The 25,620-nt window shown below is 36.2% G+C and overlaps 1 protein-coding gene across 1 annotated transcript; it reads left to right on the plus strand.

Moving 5' to 3' along the window:
• Window positions 1-16,129: 16,129 nt before the first annotated feature.
• Window positions 16,130-19,260, plus strand: LOC121413657. The gene has a single exon (XM_041606570.1). It carries the CDS (start codon window positions 16,518-16,520, stop codon window positions 18,567-18,569), a length of 2,052 nt encoding a protein of 683 aa, XP_041462504.1. The 5' UTR covers window positions 16,130-16,517; the 3' UTR covers window positions 18,570-19,260.
• The last annotated feature ends 6,360 nt before the right edge of the window (window positions 19,261-25,620 follow it).

Consider the following 25,620-nt stretch of genomic DNA (forward strand, 5'->3'; position numbering starts at 1 on the left):
ATCCGATTTCGATGAAATTTTCAGTGTTATGCTTGTTGAATTTTTCTCTTTTAATTCAAATCAAGTTTTTGTTGGGGTGGACTTGCCTTTAAGACCTTAAAATATGTCACTACATAAAACAATAATAATTCGACGTGCGAGGAGATATAATATTTGGTGTATATTGACTTGAAAACGGGAGGTTTTAGTACAACAAGATTATAAATCTCGTTAAACAGACAATGCGAGTATCAGTTTCATAAAGTTATATATATAATATAACATAACATAATTATAATATAATATAACATAATTAAAAATAATTTCTTCCTTCCCACTCCGTTTCTTTCACTTTCTCCCTCTTTTTTCCTTTTTTTTTTTTGGCCAGCCGATTGGGGGGCACGTGCCTCCCCCCTTGCCCCCCCCCCCCCGTAGTTACGCCACTGGCTCGTTCATATAACCATTTTGTTAAAAATAAGCGAAACTTTGAAATGTCATAACTTTCTTATTTTAATCCGATTTTGATTAAATTTTCAGCATTGTACTTGTCTGATTTTTCTTTATTGATTCAAATCAACATATTTCTGAGATTGACTTGACCTTTAAGAAGTATTTTTAAAAAGGAGAGAAAAAATATTAAAGGACAAGTCCACCTCCAACCAGTAGTTGGTTTGAATAAAAAGAGTTTCGCTCAATTTCACATAAAATTCCTATTCACATCCTGGCCGGTATGCAAATGAGGAGCCCGACGACGTCATCCACTCACTATTTCTTTTGTATTTTTTATATGAAATATGAAATAATCTAATTTTATGCTCATTGTCAAGTGAAACAATTATTAATTTCTTCATAAAAACATCTGGAATTAGCATTGTTTAATACTTTATTGTTCAGTCAAGTTGGTCCTCATTGTCAAATCTGTAAAAAAATTAAATATTGTATAATTCAAACAATTAAAAACAAAAGAAATAGTGAGTGAGGGACATCACAATCAATCTCATTTGCATGTCACTGAGTTGTGCATATCACTGTTTTGTGAAAAATAAGCGAAACCTTAAAATGTCATAACTTTCTCATTTTACAAATGTTTTTGATGAAATTTTCAGCGTCATGCTAGGTTAATTTTTCTCTATTTATTCAAATCAACATTTTTCTGGGGTGGACTTGACATCTCTATGATTTGTAACTTTACAGGGCCTGTCAATCCCCCGTTTTTTCGATTAGGAAAAATCAGTGACGTCGTTATTAAGTTGTGTTGTACCCTTGTAAAAATCCCCTGTTGATTCCATTACATCCCCTCCTTTCTGGCTTAGAGGTGATCAACTTCACCTCCACAAGATTGTCTGTAGATCAAAGAAAATCGTGTTTTATCAAGCTGTGTTGACTTGTGTAAAACGAGTAGTATATAATCACGAATGTATTACTATGAGGAGGGTTTGAGGCTGAAATTATTCTACAAGTAAGTTTTATCTCTGGAAAATTTGTGGGTATAGCCCTTATTTGCGTTAGCAACCTTTATTTTGTTGACATTATGCCTGGAATTCATGTCATTTTCATGGAATGGAAGAGGAATGCGCCGTGGAAAAGCGAACGGCAATGTACACCAATACCGAATACCCTGCGCTAAGATGACCACCCGGTATAAAAATGGCTGTTTTTAACAGGTTTTTGTGGGGTGTTGTGTCAAGTAAAATCGGCTCTAACATGACAACGGGCAAAAACGGGCAGCTAAATTTGGTATGAACTTAGAGCTTAGAAATTGGGAAAAATGATGCTTATAGAATTTAGACGGAGATTAACGGAAATCTACACGTTTCTAAGGTAAATGCAAGAAACATGGATTTTCAGCCTATATCGAGGAATAATCATATAAACCTCCTCAAAGATGTGTTTTATTTATTTTGAACCCTTTCACACGAAAAAAAAATTATCAGGATTATATGGGAGCCATTTCAGATTCCTAAATGATGAAAAACCTCAAGTGAAATGGTCTGTTTTTCAACGAGGTTGTCATACACGCGACCTTTGGCAAAATGTCACATTTTACGATTTGAGGCAGGTAATTAGCAACCTTAATGCGAATTCCGGAATGAAATACTTTGCTGAAAAATTCTTCAAAGTGTTGTCTTTCAGCTGGGCATGACAAAAATCGAAAATTGCCCAAAATGACTTTTGGCGCACTTTTGTTTCGCCCGCGCTGAAATGCTGTGAGCCATCTTTATATTATTAATACAAAAAAGGAACAATTGAAAATGAAAGAAGCTGAAATGAAAATGGGGAAGAAAAAATAAGAGTATGAAAATGAGATGCTTTACTCTCTTTTTGTTCAAAATTTTTAATGGGGGGGGAGAAGTCAACTTCAGGTAATTGTCTTGCCCCCTACCTTCCTACTCGATTCCCTGGCGCCGCCCCTCTATATACCGGATGTCTGTCTAATTCAGGCAGAGGACAAAGTAAAGCCATGGGTTGGTCTTTACCGCCCTCTCTTGGTCGATGCATCTCATGTAACTCGCTAAGTATTATTTTTAAGGTCAGTCTTATAAAAAAAAATCGAGTTTAATCAAAAAAGAAAAAACAAATAAGCATGATTATAAAGTTGAAAACTCATCACTATCGGACGTATTCACTTGTACGCTTTTGATGTTCATGACATTATTTATCTTAAACTGTAATTTTAAAAGATAACATGATAGAAACATTATCAAGTCTTATATATTTTTTTCCTGTCATTCAAAAAATAACAATCTAGTGAAATTTCAAAGTTTTTCATTATTTTGGTAAAAAAACTCCTTTTATTTATTCATGCAATGGAAAAGTTGATAAAGTCATATCTTCACTTTTTGTGTTTTATTGGATGAAATTATATTTCTTTTAAAATGTTTCTCCAATAATGAGACAAAAACGGATATACCATAATGATTTAATGTAAATTGCTGCAATTTACAAAGTAGACATTTTACAAGAACATGTCTGAAATAATTATTATTTCATGTTAAAATAAGAAAAAAGTGGGAAGTGCGGGTAATATTCTAATTAACTTAATGCACTTAATCAGTTGCCAATCCAATTGTTTTAGTTCTTGGTAGAAAAAAAATTGAAAAAAAACCTCATTTCACATAATAAAGCCGGGGGAGGGTGGCTTCAGCCCCCTACATTTTCCAAAGCCATATACAAAAACGTAAATAGAAATGACCATATTTATGATTGTGATTTTTTGCATGGTCAGCCCCCCCCCCCCCCCCCCCCCCCCAATTTGAAAACCGTTGTGCGGGCCCTGAGATCACGGTGAAAACTACAATGCACCAAAAATTCCAAAAGTCCAAAGCGGAATATTATATCATCATTGGTGTTAAAGCTTACAATAATAATGATAATAATATGTCCATTTATATAGCGTATTTACTATGTGCATATAATCAACTGGTGTCACATTATATTTGGTATCATATTGTTACCCCGGCTGTAGCTAAGCCGCAATATTAATAGGCGCTAAAGCATCCAAGGAATAATCCTACCGGATACCCATATTCACCTCACCTGGGTCGAGTGCAGCTATCCACTATGTGGATAAATTTCTTGTCGAAGGAAATTATACCATTGTTGGGATTCGAACCCACGACCCTCTGTTTCAAAGTCCGGATACTAATCACTGGGCCACAACGCTCCACTTTAGGTTCTATATTTTCTAATGGTTAAAGTGTAATGATACACCGGAAACCGGCTAATTGTGACTCAACTATTTTGGAACCGTCTGTAAAAAATGCGAAAGTGAGTATAATCCGCATTGTCTGAGTATACTTATATGAACTTCTCTCTTGCAGTGGGTTGAACATTTTTACGCGGCCAATTTATTTGGTGTAGCAGCTAGGTTCTGTCAATCAATGGAACAATTCCTTTTCAGGTATAATTGTCAAAACTCATAGCTCTGTGTGCTCACATTTATGTATACTATTATATTCATTCTAAAAACTGCTTAAAATTCCCTTTTTATATTAGTCTATAACAAATTTCGACTCACGTTTCCCGTGTGCATTAATAGTTAAAAATGTTCATTAACAAGTGCATCCTGTTCAGGATTACAAAAAGTTCCATGGGCGGAAATCTCTCCCCAATGGTATGGGGGGGGACACGGGCTGGAAAAAAAGGTTATCACGCCCAAATGCAAGGTCATTTCGACCAAAATAAATTTGGCAAGCAAAAAAAAATTAAGGTCGTTTCGACAAAAATTAATTTGACAAGCAAAAAAAGGGGAGGTTATCATTCAAAAAGTAAGGTGATCTCGTCAAAAATACATGTTTTATTTAAATTTCAAATGATGTATTTCTTTCCATCATAAAAGACCAAAAGTAGTAGGGGCGTTTGATATTGTCCCCCCCCCCCCCGGATTTCCGTCCATGGACAGGAAGAAGTTCCAGCCATGAATACAAGTTTGAAGAATAACTATCAACATTTGGGGAAAATTGGAAAGACATGTTAGTTTGAAAATTATTAATAAACCTGTGTTGGTGTGTCCATAGGTTGCCAGATATTAATGTTTTTAGGCAAAAATTTGCATGTGCATTGATATCTTTCTTTTTTGCCATTGATATCAACAATTAATGCAAAATATCAGCATTCTACACGAAAGAGGATATATAAACGAGAAGATTGATTTGCTTCATGATAGTATTAATGTCCTAACTTGCTAAGATATAGGGAAAATACCTTTAAATGTATTCCCCGATATTGCATTAAAATGACACCTGCCCAGTAAAGCAACCTCCGTCCTAGTCATAATAGTGATACCGACTACAATGCGCTCGCTGGCATGCATTTCAAGAGTACAATAGACCCGATCGGTCTTGGCTCGCCTGTATTGGTGTGACTAGCACGCATAAATGCATGTATTTAGCGTCGCCTTAGAAAAGTGTATATTACATAATTATTATATGGGTATGAGGACAAAAGGCGTTTTTTGCATATTGAAGCAACTTTTATGTTAATGAACCCTCTTGGAAAAGTTAGAAGAGGCATTGCTCTGCATGTCACAAGCAATTACATTCGCGCACCTTGAAACATAGTCCCGCAAGAGCCTGTCGAAGGTACCCCACCCTTATCCGAAGCTTGACTATTAAAATATCTTGCCTTTGGAGCCCTCAGTGTGGCAAAATGATGCTTCGGATAGGTAAAAAAAACTATAATTTTCTTGAAATCACTTAAAGACGAAAGAGTAGGCTTTTCTCTATCAACTACTTTTAAATAAGTAAGGGCACAGCAGAGCCTACCCTCTCATGGGGCTGCCCCAAGTCACCCAGCCCCTTTTTCGTATTTTGCCCATTTCTTGGAAAATTCGACATTTTGGAGCCACATTGATGAAAAAAGTGATTCCACTATGTAGTGAAGCCACTTTCATCGTTTTAAACCACTCGGAGACAAAGGAGTAGACATTCTTCTATCTATCAAATTTATGGAAAAATCTGCAAATTGGGAGGCCCCACTTAGGCTAAAGGGTGTTTCTGGTAAAAAGCAATCAATTTTCATTGTCTTAAAACCACATGGAGACGAAGGAGTTGCCTTTATCAGTGACATAATAATAAAGAAGTGCTGGCACAGCAGAGCCAACACCCGTCAAGGGCTCCAAAAATTACCCAACCCTTTTTTCCGTATTTTACCTTTTTATTAGAAAATATGCGATTTTGGAGCCCACATTGATATGAGGCACAAAGATGTTTCTGCTAAAAAGCAAACCACTTTCTTTGTCTTAAAACCGATTGGATGCAAGTAAATAGTACACTCTAAAAAATGAAGTGCTAATTCAGCTCTTAAAGGGCGTGTATAGTGACTGCACTTCGGAGTGCTGATTTTTCTCGTTCAAATTTGAACTACAGTGTAGACAAATCAGCACTCCGAAGTGCAGTCACTATACACGCTCTTTAAGAGCTGAATTAGCACTTCATTTTTCATTAGAGTGTATTTTCTATGTCTGCTACAGATAAGTGCTGGCACATAGAAGCCTTAACCCTTTAGGGCATGGCTAAAGTCACCCAAACCCTATTTCAAATTTTGCCAATTTATGGAAAAATCTGCCAATTTGAAGCCACTGAAGAGGGTAGGCGTCGATGTGCCAGCACGTTTTGTGCATGTAGCTGATAAAAGAAAACCTATTCTTTCATCTTAAAGTTGCTGCCAAAAACTTGCTTCATTGGCTTCCATTAGATTGGCTTCATTATACAGTGCGTATCAAAAAAAAGTTTACACTTTGGAAAAGTCCTGGGAATTAAAAAATACACAACACGTGGGTAATTTTTTCACATATAAACTTGGGTTTGGGTCTCATCTATCCAACGAAAGTAAAAATTTTGTCAGAATGTTACACTTGAGTGAGCACTGTCCATTTCTGTAAAGCTCGCAGAAATCTGATTGCGCAGAAATGCTGGTTTTCATGCTGTGTCAAGTCGAAAGGACGAAATCAAACTGACAGTATGAAAGATTTATCATACATTTCCCTTGCACTTTTAGTCATTTGGAGTAAAACGGATACATTCAAGCATTTTGTGACAATTTTGCCACCCAAACTGAAATTTCAACACTCAATAAGCACAACCTTTACCCTATTTATGCCAGCTGGATCTGAGGACATAACTGAATCTGAACAAAAGTTTATATCAGACATCTCCAGCATTTTTTTCACTAAGTTTTTATCATTAAAAGTTGGTTTACATTTCATTTTTCATTTAATACTTGTTTCTCCACACTTTTCCCAAGCTTAGCAATGATTAACAAAATGAAAATCAAGCTTAAGCCATTCCATGTAAATCACAGCTCAGTGTAAAGCAAATATCGTCACGATGGCCTCGGTGTGTGGGGGAGTGGGTGGGGCAAAATGCACTCTTCGAAGTGTTTTGGGCAAGGAAACAAGTCAAACAATGTAGAAGATATCTTCAAATCAATTTTACTAGCTAAATTCCATGTGTTCTTCATGATTAAGGTCTACTTTCATTCGCATAACTATTTCAAATTTCTGCGCAAATCATTTTTCACTAACTTTTCAAAAGTAAGTGGTGCTCACTCAGGCGGAAATATTTTTCGACAGTTACATCGTCATTTGCTTTAATGGACCTGTACCAATGTTAAAATGTGGAACAATCTTCAGGATATTACAAATGTATAATTTTACAGGATTTTTTCAAAGTGTAAACTTTTTTTTGATACGCACTGTATAGCAGGAATGCTATTTTGCCTGAACGAGGGGGTCAAAAACTGTGAATTATTCAATAATCCGATAAAATGGGAAAATAGGCAAAAGGGTGAGGGGGGGGGGGTTCGGCAGCCTCTGCCAGGGGTAGGTTTCTGTGTGCAAGCACGTCTTCAAATGAAGTTGATGGAGAAAATCCTACCTTTTTGTCTCCAATGAGTTACAAAACAATAAAAGTGACTTTCTGCAAAGCAGAAACGCCGTTTCTCAATGAGGCTCCAAATGGCGAATTTTCCTATAGAAATGGGTAATATACGAAATAGGGGTTGCGTGACATTAGCCGTGTCATGAGGGGGTAAGGCTTCGATGTGCCAGCACTTCGTTATAATGTAGCAGATATAGAAAATAACTACTTATTTGCATCCTAGGGGTTTTAAACAATGAAAGTGGTTTGCTATTTAGGAGAAACATCTTTGTGCCTCAATGTGGGCTCCAAATTCGCAGATTTTCTAATAAAAAGGTAAAATACGGAAAAGGGTTGGGTAATTTGGGGGTAATTTGGAGGCTTTGCTGTACCAGCACTTCTTTATTATGTAACTGATAGAATAAATGCTACTCATTTGTCTCCAAGTAGATTAAGGGAATGGAATTGATTGATATATATCAGGAACGCCTTTTTGCCTCAATGGGGGCTCCAAATTGACAGATTTTCAGATAAATTGCAAAAATGCAAAATAGGGGTTGGGTGGCTTCAGCCGACCCCTGAGGGGGTAGGCTTCGATGTGCCAGCATTTCGTTATATGAAAAATACTACTTTTTATCCAAGTGGTGTTAAGACAATGAAAGTGATCGCTATATATAAGAGAAACATCTTCTTGCCTCAGTGTGGGCTCCAAATTCGCATATTTTCTAATAAAAAGATAATCTAAGAGAAAAGGGGTGGGCAATTTCAGGAGCCCCTGACAGGGGTAGGCTTTGCTGTACCAGCACTTCTTTATTATGTTACTGATAGAGGAAAGGCAACTCCTTCGTCTCCATGTGGTTTTAAGACAATGAAAATTGATTGCTTTTTAGCAGAAACACCCTTTAGCTTCAGTGGGGGCTCCGAATTTGCAGCTTTTTCCATAAATTTTCATAATACGGAAAAAGGGGATGGTGTCTTCGGTAACCTTGTTCTCTGTTTAAATCTTTATCCAGTTTCATTTCACAATATCAAAACTTTTCTGCTCGCGCTTTGCGCTCGAAATATCAATGTAGGTAGATTTCCAATTACTCATCCTTTTCATGATTTACAAAACATGAATAGAGTGTCCCATTTTTAGGTGTATATCTCGATTTTTTACGCTCGCGCTTCGCGCTCGCATCGATTGTTTAGTTACATACTTTACCTTTTCAAAATTACAAAAAGTGCTTAGAATTTCCATTCTTCAGGTAGAAATGTCAACATTTTCAGCTCGCGCTTCGCGCTCGCATTATTTGATTGTTGAAATATGTAACGTCTTCAGGGCTAACTGCAAGCAGCCGTTAACAGATCATTTTTAATAGATCAAAACGTATATTGAAATTTGTGGCTCACGCTTTGCGTAGGAAGATTTCCAATTACTCATCCTTTTCATGATTTACAAAACATGAATAGAGTGTCCCATTTTTAGGTGTAAATCTCGAATTTTTCCGCTCGCGCTTCGCGCTCGCATCGATTGTTTAGTTACATACTTGTCCTTTTCAAGAATACAAAAAGTGCTTAGAATTTCCTTTCTTCATTTAGAAATGTCAACATTTTCAGCTCGCGCTTCGCGCACGCATTATTTGATTGTTGAAATATGTAACGTCTTCAGGGCTAACTACATGAGCAGTCTTTTACATGAACTTTTTTATTCCATCAGTTCATTTCTGCTCGCGCTTTACGTTTGTAGTAGTTGTTTATTTGCATACACATCTTTTTCAAGATAACAAACGTTGCCCGGAATTTTAAATTCTAAGAAAAAGTACACAGGATTTCCACAAAAAATAGCTCGCGCTTCGCGCTCGCATTATATAAAAAAGGATATTATATATTAATGTTAATTTATGAGAATAAAGCTAAGAAGTGACTACTAGGACTACCCCTTCAAAGAAACCAAAAGTCATCTTCGAGAGGCCGATCGGGGAATATATGGCTGAACCCCCCCCCCCCCCCCCTATCGGCGAAGGCTGGATCCGCCTCTGATACACCTCTAACACATCACGACAGTATTCATCACCAGTACAACACTGCCATTGCCTCTGTCATCCTACAGCCTACATAAAGCCGTACCCATCTGTCAAGTATGTGGCCAAACAGCTGCTGCAGCTGCCACTCGGGTTGTGTCACGTGCTCCTAGATGCCGTCAGACTCTGTTGCCTGCCCCAAGGTCTGTGGACATAGGTAGCAGTAGTTTGGTGGTGATGCAATGACTCAGTGTTTCCACTCTTTCCGAAATTCGGGAAATTTCAGGGAATTTTGACTTTTTTCAGGAAAGGTTCGGGAAATGAAAATATTCCAGGAAATTTCAGGAAATCCTAAAATTACAATTAAACAACAATTAAACGTAGAAAGTATCAATATTCATTATATTCAGGTCACATTTTAATAATATTTTACAGCCATACGTAGCTCAAAATTTTCCGCTCGCGCTCCGCGCTCACATTTGTAATTTTGTTACTTTTTTAAAGAGGGCGTGAACAAAAAACTGCCAAAATCCTCGATTTGGGCCACCTTGGCCGAATTTTGGCACGCTGTATTATTGCCCGATTTTCGTTTAAAATCAATCTTGAAAATTCCAGGAAATATCTATGAATTTCAGGAAATTTGGGATTTAGTTTCGGGAAATTCATTTTTGAGCTGTGGAAACACTGCTGACTGCTATACCAGCTGCCAACTGAAGGAGGGATAAACAGGATGAACCTGGTTAGAAAGGCCACTTGGAAGGCTAGATTTCAACAAACAGTAACGGTTTCGTAAAGGTATAACACCGAAGGGTTTACAACCAGTTTTCATAATTTTCGTTTGGTCTCATAGACTTACCGGACTACAATGTAGTCCCACACGAAGTCGCTTTATACCGGTACATTGAAAATGGCTGTCACATACAAAATAACATACAACGTTGGCTTAACCCTAAAGACGGGGGAGGGGGTGAATCAACCCCCCCCCCACCCCTTAACATTTTCCGAGACCATTTTGCTGCGCGTTTTTTTTTTTTTTTTTTTACCGTGCCGCTCGCCGACTTTTTACTTCGAAGTCATGTGTATTTTTTGACGAGATGTACGATGCCCTAGGACGCAATTGAATAGTTATGCAACATAATGTATGTGAATGCAGACTCCAAATTGCTCCAAAACGTGATTTCGTGAACAAAGTCAATGCAATTCAAGTACTTTCATTAGTTGGAATAATTGATCTTAGCCTAAAAATGTTTCAAAAATCTTCTGCTATAAGTTTGGCGGAAAAAAAGGTCGAAAAACAAAAAATTAAATAAGAAATTCACAAAAAATAAAATACATAAGAAATTTATTTTAAAACAAGGATTTTTTTTTCATTTGTAATTTTTAGCAATTTTATGAGGAATGTACACCAAAAAATAAACATTGTAGGGCCCTTTTTTTTAGTGAATTAGAGCAAAAAGTATGATTTATGCATAAATTAGCATACTTAGTCAATAATATAAAAAAAGAACTACACAGCATTGTAGATTATCCCACATTATTATCAAGTCAATTTTCACGGTGCGAGCGCATCTGGCGTCCCCTCCCCCTAAATGTAATACCTAAAAAGCACCGTCGGGTTAGGGTTAACAAACTTCTGACAAATTGATAAGTATTTTCTGAGAAAAAGTGACAACACATCCAAAAGTGCGTGACATCAACTGATTGATAAATAAAGTAGAAGTAGCCAAATTTTCCTGCTCATAATATATGCCACATAATCTACAAAAACAACAAATGTTGCAGCAATACTGAGAATATGTTTTTTTATATCAGCAGGCATAAAAAAATAAAGTATTTGGTAATTTTTCAAAAATAACGAAAATAGCAAGTGTAAAGATTTTATTTGTGCTTTCTAAAGAGATGCAGTCATTTGTTTGTTTATTCAAAAGAAAATTGCAGCATCTTGACTATCCCTGTACATATACATGTAAGCCCTAGTCAGAAGAATACTGCAGTGGTGCAAAAAATATTTTCAGTGGTAAAAGAATGGTTTGTCAGAAATGCTCACTCAGCTATATTGGTAATGTATTATCATAATATCTCAATGGTGGCATATACATGTATATGAACCGGGCATGACACACCATTGGTTTAATCATGGAGCCATGGAGCTATTACAGTAATAGCTCTATGGTTTAATGAAAACATCCCTAATGTCAATACCAGGTAGCCATAAACTCTACAGCAGAGTATTATATTATGATGACAAAGACATTGGAATTATTCCAGACTTTTCCCCTTGAAAACTGAATGATTAAGATGAGCATGATGAACAAATCTAGAGGAAATTGCCTTAACTGTTATTAAAGGACAAGTCCACCCCAACAAAAAAATCATTTGAATAAAAAAAGAAAAATCCAACAAACACAACATTGAAAATTTCATCAAAATCGGACGTAAAATAAGAAAGTTTCGCTCAATTCCACAAAACCGTTATATGCACATCACAGTTGGTATGCAAATGAGGGAACTAATGACATCACACACTCACTATTTCTTTTGTGTTTTATTGTATGAAATATTCCGATTTTCTCCTCATTGTCCTTAAGAACAAAGCTTTATTTCCCCCTGAACATGTGGAACTACCATTGTTAAACATTTTATGGTTCAGTAAAGTTGGTCCTTATTTTCAGATCCGTAAAAATTGAAATATTGTGTAATTCAAACAAAAAAAAAACAAAAGAAATAGTGAGTGAGGGACATCATTGATTCTCTCATTTGCAAGTGACTAAATTGTGCATATAACTATGTTGTGAAAAATAAGCGAAACTTCAAAATGTCATAACTTTCTTATTTTACATCCGATTTTGATGAAATTTTCAGCATTATGCATGTCTGATTTTTTTCTATTGATTTAAATCAACATTTTTCTGAAGTGGACTTGAAATTTAAACATTGTCACAGCACGTTTATGTTTATAAATCTGCCAAAACTAACAAAAATTTAAGTACCTTCTGTGGAACTGCTTCCAATTCAGTCATCGCCTGACACCACTCTTTCATATACACTTCAGTGATTGCGGATTGCAGGGCTTCGCATTGCCATGGCAACCCACTCTTTTCCAAGGCGATGTCCTCATCATTTTCTTGTAAAACTGGATTAACTGATGGGGTATTTTTTTGTCAGTTCTGATATAAGGGGTTGTCACGCAGTCAAGATTAGCTTATAGTGGCAACCCCTGCAACCTACTAAAAATCGATATGTATTAATAGAAAATGCAATGTTGCTCAATATTTTGCTTGTCAGTTATACTATATTATTATTGTATTTTCTTTGTTAATGTGTTTATGAAAAAGTGTTGCAGAAACCAATAAATGAAAATGAAATTGGTTTTGTTGGCTGAGGTCAAAGGTCGTATTGGGTCCTTTGTTGACCAATCACTGCAGAGGATATCCACTGTGGAGGGAGCACGCTGACTGTATTTGAAGACATACATGTAGATAAAATCCAGCATTGACAAATTACTGCTCTCCCATGGGACTGAACAGATCCAGTAGAAATCCCTCTCTATGCCGCCATGAAAAAAAAATGTTCAGATTTGGACCGTTCATTTTATATGAATATTTCTTTAATAATTACGTCATTTAGGAGAATTCTCCTGAGGACGACAAGAACACACTTGTCGAAACGTCGAGATTGGGTGGTCCTTTTTAGGACCAACACTTGCCCAAGAAAGATACATGGTGTACCGTGAAACCTATATACTATTCTTTTTCGCCATGGAAACCATCCGAAGTTATATTGTCTCGCATACAAATATATTGAACAATAATTTCTTCTTTCCAATTACGTTTCTCTTTCTTGCTCCCTCTTTTTCTCATTTTCCCCGGGTTTTTTTGCCAGCCAATTAGGGGGGCAAGTGCCCCCCATGCCCCCCCCCCCCCCCCGTAGTTTCGCCACTGTATACACATTATCAAGTCTTATATAATTTTTTCTGTCATTCAAGAAATACAAATTTTGTGACATTTCAAAGTTTTTCATTATTTTCGTAAAACGGTCTTTTCATTTGTTCATGCAATGGACAAGTTAATAAAGTCATATCTTCACTTTTTGTGTTTTATTGGATGAAATTATATTTCTTTTAAAATATTTCTCCAATGTTGAACCAACAAAGGATTTACCACACTGATTTAATGTAAATTGCTGCAATTTACAAGGGAGACATTTCACAAGAACATGTATGAAGTAGTTATTATTTCGTGTAAAACATAAGGGGGAAGGGAAGTGGGGATATAATGTCATCATCATCATATCACCGTCACCCTCAGCTTTTTCATCTTCATACTATAATATTGCATGGATGTTTCGGATTTGAAAATATATGCCCGTTCTGCTTTATAAATGTATTAATTAATTCAATTAGTATAATTTTGGGATTGTCATTTTTTCAAGCAATCTGCTTATGATGACAATCCTCCTGTGAATTGTGAGTATCATATAGTTAATCATTTTTGTCTGGAATTATATTTTTAGTACTCTTTATTCATGATTCATGCCAAAAATGCTAACATATTATGTTATGAAAAATGTATAATACGAATGTTCCGTGGATGCAGAAGAAAACAATAAATCAAATCAAAATCAAATCATTGTCATCAGCCCACCTATTGCTGGGTATATTTATCACGGCGTAATAATACAAAATGACTCTAAAATTAAATATTTTTGTAAACTGTTACGCTATATCATAATGGATTTTTTCAGCGTTTTGTTCAGTGATTTTTTCTCTTTTATTTAGATACACTTGTTTTCAGTCAAGGGTCACCCCCTTAACTTGCGTGAGACTCTTGAAACCTATTATGTCGAAACGCCATTCTGAGGATTTTCGATTTAAAGGAATCACCGGGGCGATTCGGATTGAAGGCGAAATCAGTTTTAATGGTTTCTCGGTTCGACATGACTGACTCCTAGCAAAAAAATAACACATTCACTGCAATCACAACAACTTTCTATTGGAATTTTGTTTAACCACGAATAGACAAGTATAATGATCAGGGGCCGATTGCACGAATGGGTCTTTGCAAGGGCCGTCTTTCGTGTCGCCCATCTTTTATGATGCGCCATGTGAAACTCATTTTAAATAGATCATCTGCAAACATATTTCATTCATTTCATAGAAACCAGCAACTTTAATACTAGGTAAATGTGTACTTTTTTTTAAAGCTGCCAAATTGTGCCTGACTTGAACGTGACAATTTATTTCGACCCGCGCAGTAAACTGCGCTTCGTTTTCATGGAGACTCAATTCCATTTCTTCCACTCAATATAATGATATAGGCATACCCCTCCCATAGTTAGAGATTACCATTAAAAAAAATATCCAAATCGAATCGTCGATCTCTAAAGATGACCGGTTTGTAAAACATTTTCCTCCTTTTGACGCAAATTGGCAAATTTGTAAATTATTGGGTTAGAGCCCAACTTACGACCTCTCTTTGATCCGATTTCAAAACAAAACGCAAGTTGCCCAGTTTCCTGATAATAATAAACGAAAGTAATTGCATGGTCAGGGGTTAAAAATAACTAATAGAATAGGCCTGGGAATTTTTTGTAAATTAAGGGAAATCGCAATCCTTTATTTTTGGAGTGGATTCTTTATTCAAATCAGAGCTGATCATACGACTGATGACGTCTAAAATGTGGTTGCTTATTTTGTATTGAACCAAAAGAATGTAAAATCAAGATGACACTTCAATTTTGATAGCTTTTGTGCATATAAGCTGTTACTGATACACAATAAACTTAATAACGACGATCTTTTACATGTTATACGACGAATCAAACACATTTTACAGTGTTTGAGGAAGAAAATTGAAATATTTTCAAATTGATTTTGCAAATGATAATTTACAGAAGAATAGGGCCTAATGGCGAGTGTGGATACTAACACTCTTTGGAATCTTTATTGGTTGTTTATAAAACTATTTAAGATTCTTAAAGAACCTTTTGGTTACCCTTTTTTAAGAGTTCCAAATCCGTGTCAAAAGGGTTCCACTTTGCACCTTTTTTTCGAAGAGCATACAGACTCGAATGTGCAAGTTCAAATGTTATAACTTTCTTATTTTCCCTATTTCTTAAACCTTTTCATTGGGATGCCGCCATCCTCAACCAGGCTCGAATCTCGTTCAGAGCAGGTTTTGTAATCAGGTAATGGGTCCATGTTCAGAGTTAGCACCAAACGATGAATTATGTGCATATTGGTTACAGCGCCATCTCTGTCAGGATTCTGTGAATTGACAGACATCCTGGGAGGCGGGGGAAATCAAAACTTTCCAGTTCACCAATTTCTATTCATGTTGAATAAAAACAGCTTCTTTTGTTGTCAGCAATCCGATTTTCCCCTTTTGTTTAGCGTTTGAGTGCCATACTGTGTATATAATATTGGATTCAGCTTGAAATCATGAAAGCTTAATTTCCTTTGACTCCCTACTGCCATGACTGCGTTACTGTTATTCAAAAGTGGGTCACAAATCATGTGTAGGCCTATTTCCAATGGGATTTAAAGGAACTATAAAAATTGAACAGTTAGCAATATTTTACCACACCCTTCCCACATTAGGCCTACGCTAGTTTCTGAATTAATATTTCAAAACTCGAAAAAAAATAGTGTTTCCATAAAGCTAAAACTAGTAATTCAGCGATTTTCTTACCATGACGCATGCGCATAAGTTAGAAAACTATTGGAGATTGAACCATGGAAAACGGGGTCAGTTCGATAGCAAAAACGGACTCATCCATTTCGAATGGTTCGATGAGCATAATGATAATAATTGTGAGTTAACGAGACTGTGGGAGTGGGAGAGAAAGACGTGTTGCTAGCTGTTATAGCCGAGACTTATACAGGGTGCTTACTACCTGACAATAGACTCTGAGTCATTAAAGCATGCCCTCCTCAACCGTCGAGTCACACACAATACTGCATGATCAATTTTATTATTAGCTACTGCTACCCAACTCAGTCTTTATTATGGCAATATCCTTCATCGGGTTAGCTTCATGCCACTGATCTTCCGCAGTAGGGCAAATCTTCAAGTGATTTTATACTGTCAACGTTTGACGTTATTTTGTTTTCTCACTCCACCCAAAAACAATTTCGGTGTGAAAGTTGAACAGTTTCTGTTCACATGGATTAGACAAGATGTTTACCAGGAGGCAGAAGATCAAGTATGTCGTCTTGTTTTTTATCGTTCTTGGATTTTGTAACTATATAACTGAGTGGTTAACTTCTGATAGGGAAACTCATGGAAAGCGCAAAGCCGTTGGAGATGCGAGTGATATTTTGCATGATCATGTTGGTGATATCAACCATCTGGTGGGGGCACGAGCTCTCTTGAATGGATCGTATCAGAGCATCCAAGAGCAACAAGGGGGAACGGTCAAACCGACCGTCAGAAAATCAAAAGAGATCAAACCGGTGGTTTCCAGTGCAAACCTCACCTATGTTGGTGACATCTATTGCCAGGAGAACTCAAGGGTAATCGCCTTGGTGTCCACGTTGCCTCATAGTACAGAGCTTCGGCAAGCGATTCGGGAGACATGGGGTAAGGTTAATGAGAACAGAGATTTTGCCATGCAAGTTGTATTCGTCACCGGAAACCCCATTTATAAAGCCGGAGAAGAGCATAGAAATGGACAGCTAATGGAAGAAATGAGAACTAAAGGAGATCTGCTGCAGGGTGATTTTACCTACGACATTCAACCTAAGACGACCTTACCAGTGATGTATGGATTATCTTGGATCTTAGATAATTGCAAAGATTTCCAGTATGTCGTCGTGGTCAACGAACAAACTGCCGTTATGCCAAAGAAACTTTTCGAACGCCTTGATTACTGCGAAAAACATGGCGTCTCGGATTCCCGGACGTGGATGGGCAAGATAGTATCACACTCCAAGGTTCAGAGATTAGAGAATGGGTTGTTCTATGTCTCACATGAGCAGTTTGCTGATGAGTTCTTCCCTCCATTCTGCACAGATGAGAATGGGCACGTCATCACGAAGACAGTTGCGAAGCAATTCCTGGAGAGCGCGGTGAAACGTTCTTCGGTTGTCCCAATCGCCGATGTTTTTATCTCGATTATTTCAAAAGAGAGAAACTGGACTTTGGTGGAGGACGATATGTTTACGAGGAATCATCTGCGAATTGACAACATATGCGCATCGCAATCCGCAGTGACGATGCATATTCCAAAAGAACCTACGGAATTAATTGCAGCCTGGAAGAAACTTGGAAACAAGACAATGCTGAAGGAATGCATGGATCCCGATCTCGACCTTGTATTACCCGCCAATGTAGACAATCGTCCTTACCTTGACCGAATCCTCTCCTACAAGTTCACAAATCCACACGTGTGTTACGACAGAGAAGGCAAGCCATTGGATATATTTATGATCGTGTTGATCAGCACGCCACCAAATCACGGCGAAGTGAGAAAAGCTATCAGGGAAACTTGGTGTGGGCAGCAGGAAGTGTTGGGAGAGACAATCCGATGTGTCTTCATCTTGGGCGAGATGTCTTCTGAAACGGACGAAATGAGATATCAATTGCGCCAGGAGGACATCAAGTACGGAGATCTAGTTCGGGCTAGTTTTCAAGAATCATTTCAGAACCTCACCTTAAAAGTAGTGCTTGGTTTAAAGTGGATATCGGAAAACTGCAGACACACAAAATACTTTTACAAGGGGGACGAAGACATGTTTGTTAACTTCAACAATATCATCTCCTACATAAAAGGGTTAGAAAGTCAAAATCGCGGTGAAACTCTGACAAAGTTTTTCGTTGGGTCCCGCATGTACAGTAGTATCAGGTTTTCTCCCAATATACCTGAACATAAAGGCTACAAGAGATATCATGTTCCAGATAAAATGTATTTTGGACACTTCTATCCTCCCTATTGCAGTGGAGGCGGGTATGTCCTGTCAGCTGAAACAGTACCCGATCTTTACCAGGAATCACTGAGGACATCATTGATCAATGTTGACGATGCCTTCCAGGGAATTCTCACCAAAAGGCTGGGTTATGGCCCCATAGGAAACAGTGGATTTAAGAACTGGGGAGGAAAGACGGACACGTGTTCGCTGAGGGACAAAAACACCATGACCATCCATGGTATCGGAAAAGATGCCAAGAACCTTTACAATGTCTGGAATACCTATAATGCTGAAGCTAACTGCACCGACTTTGGTATCTAAATGTCTACGGAAGTACCTAAAATTAGTTGCGTAAGCCTATTGCCCCAATTGACATCTTCTAATTATAATGTGTGAATATACGAGTTTCCGATTAAGGAAACAGGCTAATAATTTTCTACTCGAAAGATATTGAGGTGAACTTGAATACCATCCTGCAGTCATTAAAATGACGGAACTATAAATCTTAAATAATAATTAATATTATCATTGTTATGATCATTATCATTATTATTAACCAACATTATGTAGGTCATTGGGGTGGAATTAGACATCTTCCATTGGACAAAAATGTGTATTCTTGCTTATTTAGATACACTGCATAAGTTTGAATGAAATGTGAATTTAAAAAAAGCTCATTTGAAATAGCTCTTGCAAAATTCCATGTTATGGTAAAAAAAGAGCCCGGATTTTGAATTATCATTGGTAGATATTGAATCGAGCAGTACTTTTAGTATTTGTATTCTAAACAAACGATATTTTTATAGGTATCGAATGTTGTATGTGGGTAAGGATATCGATCATAATCGATCACATTGGCATGAAGGGGTAATCGAAATTTTGAATTGAGATGACTGCAATATTAACGGTGATTCTATATGATTATTGTCTGCGTTGTGTGGATGATGTGGTTTTACTAATTTCGTTGGCGCTTCTGTAAGATCGTGTTGTATGTATGTATAGTCATTATTCATTATTTATTTTGAAATACTCTTGCCACAAGCGTTTGTTTCAGGGTGGAAAGACGTGTTTCTTAGTGTAATTCGTTGAAAAGAGGAATTTTACGTGTAAATAAGAAAGATAAATTTAATATATCGAGTCTAGATATGTTTGGGCCTTTATTCCTCCGTTCCTTTCCTCCTTCCCCTCCAATCCTCCGTGTCCACTTCTCCAGATTAAAGAAAGCACTACAGTGCGTATCAAAAAAAACGGGACAGATTTGAAAAGTCTATAAAATTTTTGTTTCATATTATGATCTCTATATTTTGGTGTCAATACGTGCTCTGGAGTCTTATTCTTCAAATGCCATTAAAATAATTTAGTTTCGTTCATGCTTGAGCGAACACGGAATGTTTTCGTCTGGGGTAAAAAAGGAGGCTTGCGCCAAAATGACATAAAATGATAAATATGGTGGTCGGACTTCTTGCTAATCAGCAGACTTCCTCTTAACCTTTTCATTATCTCTGCCATAATTTTCGAATTATGCGGTCAAAATTCATTTCCAAATCTACTTATTTGCTTGAAATAGTTCTGTTGTTCCTTTTTAATCTGTTCTCTTTTAGCTTTGAATATTCCTTCTTTAGGCAAGAACATTTTTTTTTAACCAAAGTATGGGAGAGCGTGTTTTTTTTCAAATCCTTTCATTATGTGCTACAAAGGTTATGGTGCCTTTGAACAGTGGCATACTGAGGGTGGGGGCTCGGGGCGCTCTCCCCCCAAATAAAAAATATTACCAAGGAAAGAAAGGGGAAAGGCAAATAACAGAAAACTTAGAAAGTGAAGTATGATATCATTTTATGAATATTATGTCAAAATCACAAGATTGGATATTTTAATAAAAAGTGGAAATTTTTGCTTGCTCGCTTCGCAACTTTTTAATACATTTTACCCGATCTGCCATATCTTGCTCCTTCAAAATTGACTCAATGCACCATTGCCATTGAAAGACATGAATCCTTTCCTGTTTGTCCTGTCAAGCACATAATTAAACTTGGTGAAGGATTCAATACCGTAACACCTTGAAAATAGGATTCATGTCTTTTTAGGTACCATAGCATAATTTGTTTCACCAAATAATTATTAAAGGTACCATAATATATTTTGTTTCACATAATAAAAGAATTTGAATAATTACAAATTTTCCCATTTAATGGAAATCTTTTTATTTCGGTTGACAAAGTCTCTTCTTTTCTTACTTATGAAGGAAAGTTTAAATGAAAAACAATATAATTCAGGTAAATAAATAAATTTGTAAATGAAATTTGACAGCATAAATCGAAAATTATGGCAAAGATAATGAAAAGATTTAGAGCAAATCTGCTGATTAGCCAAAAGTCTAATCATCAAATTTCTCATTTCTGCCATTCTAGCGCAAGCCTCTTTTTGAACCCCCGACAAAAACGTCCCGTGTTCGCTCAAGCATGAACAAAATTTATTTTCTTAAATGGCATATCAAAGATAAGATCTTAGAGCATCTATTAACATCGAAATATAGATATAATAATTTGAAACACATTTTTTATAGACTTTTCAAAACTGTCCCGTTTTTTTTATACGCACTGTATAGGATACATTTGGTATAAGTTAAGAAAAATAAACAAGCAGAATCTTTTTTTAACAAAACATCTATCAAAATCGGATTTAAAAAGAATTGTTATTGATTTTGTTCAATTAGTTTAGTCAAGCAATACTGGTGTTGGTATGTTGTCATGAACATGCAATCAGTGGTCTCACGATGCAAAGTACTTTTATTTCGTGAAACCTTATTTCACGTTTCATCCTTCTAATTGTCTAGCCCATCTCATTCCACTGCTGAAAGGGAACGGTTTCACCAATCTATGTGAATGACATTGCAAATGATGTCAAACAAATCAATTACATGTGTGTAAATGATATCACTAGGTTTGTGCACCGCCACGCATAAGGCTTTCAAGAACACAGAAAATGTATTGAAAATACCCGCCTAATGATCGTGAACAGCTTGAAGGTCTTTGTCGAAAATTTGTGAACCGGAACAGCATTTCGTCCTATGTTTCAGGGGTCCGTTGCAGAAAAAGTTGCGTTTGAACGCAAGTCAAATAATCAATCGCAAGTCCCAAATGCGCGCTGTTGATTGGTTGAAAATCAAGTTGCGCACGATCTTTAGAGTTGCGACTGATTGCACACTCTTTCTGCAACGGGCCCCAGAGCTGTCAAAAAATTGCAAATAATTACATCGTTTTTCCAGAATCCAGGACGATACTGCTGTTTTGATTCGCCAATTTTTGACAGCAACTTCTTGGTTGCCCTTTGCCATGAAGGGCATCTAAAAGAAATATATTTTCTACATGTTTTATGTTATATAACAGAGCGTTCTGCGATTCGAAAACTCCTTACTATCCCTGATGGTGCGGAATCAATCAACCTTCACGCTGAATAAAAAGTCAATCCTATTTTTGTTTATTCGCGGAGGAAAAAAATGAATAATAGACTTAATTACATATTTGTAAAAAATGCAAAAGAAACAGGGCCGAGATATCTTCATCCGATCCTTATTACACCCCTGTCATTGCATGTAAATGACGACATTCTACAGAAATGTTTTACCAGATTTTCGCCAAATTAACAATGATAAAATATCTATAATACAAAAACTACGAATGCGATCAACAAATTTGTTTTCTTCTTGCCTTCTATACGCTGGTGTCGGGAACAGTGAATTAGTCTATGGATTGGTTATCATTTTTAGAATGTCATTTTAAAGAGTACGTTTTTAGTTGTTTAATAATTGCTTTTCTAGCTGTTTTTTTTACTAAAGCGATAAGATAACTTTGTACCGTTTGGCGACATAACTACGACGACATGACATATTTCAGATGTCAACTTTGGAAGACAAATAGTTCCCTTATGTCAACTGATAAATGATATTTTAACTTGATGATATTGCTATTCATCATTTCGACATGCTTTTGATATCCGGTCGACTAAAATGAAATAGCCTGTTACGTCGTCAAATAAAATAACGAATTAACGTTTCCTTATACTTATGTTTCATATACTGTATGTTTCGATAAGCATTAGCTATTCATGATCACTCTGATGGGTCGTACTAACGTAAGAAGCAAAGATGAATAGGGTGAAGAAAAAACAAGTTAAGAGAAGCATGTTTTCTTATTATATTCACATTCAATCCAGGGGCCTGTTTCAAAAAACACGTTATAATAACAAATTCGCAGTAACAGTTAAAAGCTACTGAAATCATTTGATGTGATTGGCTGATGATAGTAAACTTGTTAAAATTGTGCATTTATTTACTTTATCAATTCCTTATGAACCAGGACCCAAACCATTTTTTCCACGAAACGTAATGTAAAATATGTTCTTTAGGTGATATGATTTTTATCTTGGATTGCTGGTATTCATTTACAAGCCTATTAGCTGGACAATGCACAAAATGTATATTTCGATATGTGCAATGAGGAGATTTGTTGATAATTATTCACTCTCACTATATTCGAAAACAAATGTTGTACCAAACATTTTGTTTAATTAATTTCTTGGTAAAATGGAATAGTTGTATTACTAATTGAAAAACAGTCGAAAGTGTGCATGTATTGTCATATTCATTATGTGTCAACCGTATGAACATTTCACCTGTTCACCCTTTAAAACTGGTTCTTAGACTTTTAAAAGTTTCTATATATATTTGTACCGTACTTAGAATCATAAACAGAAAAGGATGTAAATTATCTTTAACTACCGCTTCGGAACCTTTTTTAGGTTATCATAAAAAATATTGAAGGTGCTTGAGCACTTAAAGAACTTTTTGTGGAACCCCTTTCCTCGAGGGTTCCTGATATCGGACAAAAGGGTACCAATTCGTCCTTTTTTTCTAAGAGTGTTGAGTTAACTTAATTGACAATGCTTGTATGTGTGACATGTTCAGTATATTTACGATACGAATAAATTAAAGTGCCTTTCTAGTATCAAACGGTGCCTGTTTGGAGTCAGAAGCGTCATCAATGTGATTTCTTTGATGGTCATGTACAAGTAAGGTGGATTCCTTTAACCTCATTTTCATACTTGACTTAATTATTGCTATACTGAGCCAAACAAAATTTGAGGGGATAGATATGGCGTATCGGGCAAAATTTATCAAACATAAATTTAAAAAAGTTGTGAGCGAGCTTGCAAAAATTTATACATTTTTATTTTTAAAAATCAATTTTGTGATTTTGATCTAATATTCCTTTTTCCCCTTTTCATTGTTTTCTTGGTCATGATTTTGTTTGGCGCTTGCCGCCCCCTTCTGTACTCCACTGTATTTAATCGATAGCTTAGCAAATTACCAAACCCTCTTTTCTAGAAACCCTTGCACGCATGGAGAGGCATTTAATATATTTCCCTCGTTTAGGATCTGTTTGTTTCAATGTGGTAGTTGATTTATTTTCATTTTATGGTTTCAAAATTTCCTGGTGTCATCATTCAGAGCCCAGAGGTGAAATTGTTTGGTAGACGTATCACTCGAAAATATCTGGAGTATATATGTTAGAGGAAAAGGATGTCAGGTTTCTAAAAAATGTCAGTGAAAATGTCAAATGAATAGAAATCTGGCGTGATATTGTCTTACATAAAAAGGTGTCAGTGGTAATTGCTATTGATGACACTGACAGGTCTGAAAGCATCAGACGTAAAAGTGTGGAAGGAAAAAACAACTTCCAGCATGTTTAGAAGAAAATGAAGTGTTAAAGGAAAATAAAATGCCATAAAAATGAATATCGGTTGTAAAAAAATCAGAGGTAGAAACCTCAAATATAAATGAAGCTATAGAGGTACGAGGTTTCGGAGATAAAACCAACAAAAGTCTGGAACAACAAATTTCGATGAAAAAAAATCACAGGAAAAGATATAGAGGAATACAATATTAGTGGAAAAATATTAAAGGCATAAATTTGTGAACTGAACGAAGCCGGTAATGAAATTGCTCCAACTAAAAAAAAAATGCTGCAAATCAGAAGAAACAATTTCAGCGGTAAAAATAATGCCATCAGAAAATATCAGAGGTAAAATCGTTAGAGATCAAAACGTCAAAGATCAAAATGTCACCATCAGAAATGGAATGAATAAATTCATACCCTTTTTTGACTGCGCAGTGCATGTAGAGTGTAGTTTCAAATAGTTTTTCGGTTTATTAGCCGTACCTTTGACAATTATTTGATTGGGATTTCGTCATTAATATTGTAAAGCTAAAGGTACACTGTAAACACTATGGTGTTAAAACTGACACCAATTGATGTTAATAGAGGACCACACCCTGAGGTGTTAAAATTACACGCTAGAGATTGAACATAACACCAAAGAGTGTAAATGTAACAATCAAAGGTGTTGTATTAACACCTATAGGTGTAAAACTAACACCACCAATTTAACGTCCGGTGTAAAATAACTGGTGGGGTCCTCTATGTACACCGGTTAACACCACAGTTTTTGCTGTGTAATAATACAGATATGAGGAGATATATATGATATAACTTAACATCCATATCCCGATAATGGTCAGTTATTTGCAAAATAAGTGAACACATTGTGAGTGGTAAACTAGCTGATATAATATGCTATTATGAGTTCAAAGAGTGTGACTTTATTTTAATTTGATTTACTTATCAATTCTCCAGCTGCTTCATATACCAGGGTTTGGACAATGAGTTTTCGTCACTGTGGTTAATATATGTTATTTATTAAGTGTTCATAAGTTGAATGCTTCGTTAATTTTCAAATGTGTGTTATTCATATTTTCATTTCAACATTTTTTCATTTGATTAACTCTCTCGTACTTCCCCAGTCATTAGAGGATGGGGTTATGGTAACAAGATATTAATCTATCTAATTAATAAAATGAAAAATTTTAATACATAGTATATATGTATGTGATTTGTTTGTGTTTGCTGAACTATGCATGTAGTCGGGAAGTTGAGGTTTGTATGGTTTGGGAGTTTCGGTGGCAATTTCACTCATGCAATGTGACAAACAAAAGCACTTGTCATCGTGTTTGAGTAACGATGTGTACTTTTGAGAGTTCAATCATTCGAAATGGTAATCATCGTTCAACATAACCAATGGCCGTTACAGTTCAACGCTTGATTGCAATTTTTACTACTGTCCGATGCGTTAGACATAAGGGTATTTCAGCACCGCGAAACAGAACGCTTTCAAGAACATAGAAAATGTATTGAAAATGCCTGTAAAATGACAATGACCAGCTAAGAGATCTTTGTCGACAATTGGTTAACCGGAACAGCAGTTTCGTCCTAAGTCTCGGAGCTGACGAAAAGTTGCAATTATGTCGTTTATGCAG

The sequence above is a fragment of the Lytechinus variegatus genome, chromosome 4 (assembly GCF_018143015.1).
Source record: "Lytechinus variegatus isolate NC3 chromosome 4, Lvar_3.0, whole genome shotgun sequence".
NCBI classification, from domain to species: domain Eukaryota; kingdom Metazoa; phylum Echinodermata; class Echinoidea; order Temnopleuroida; family Toxopneustidae; genus Lytechinus; species Lytechinus variegatus.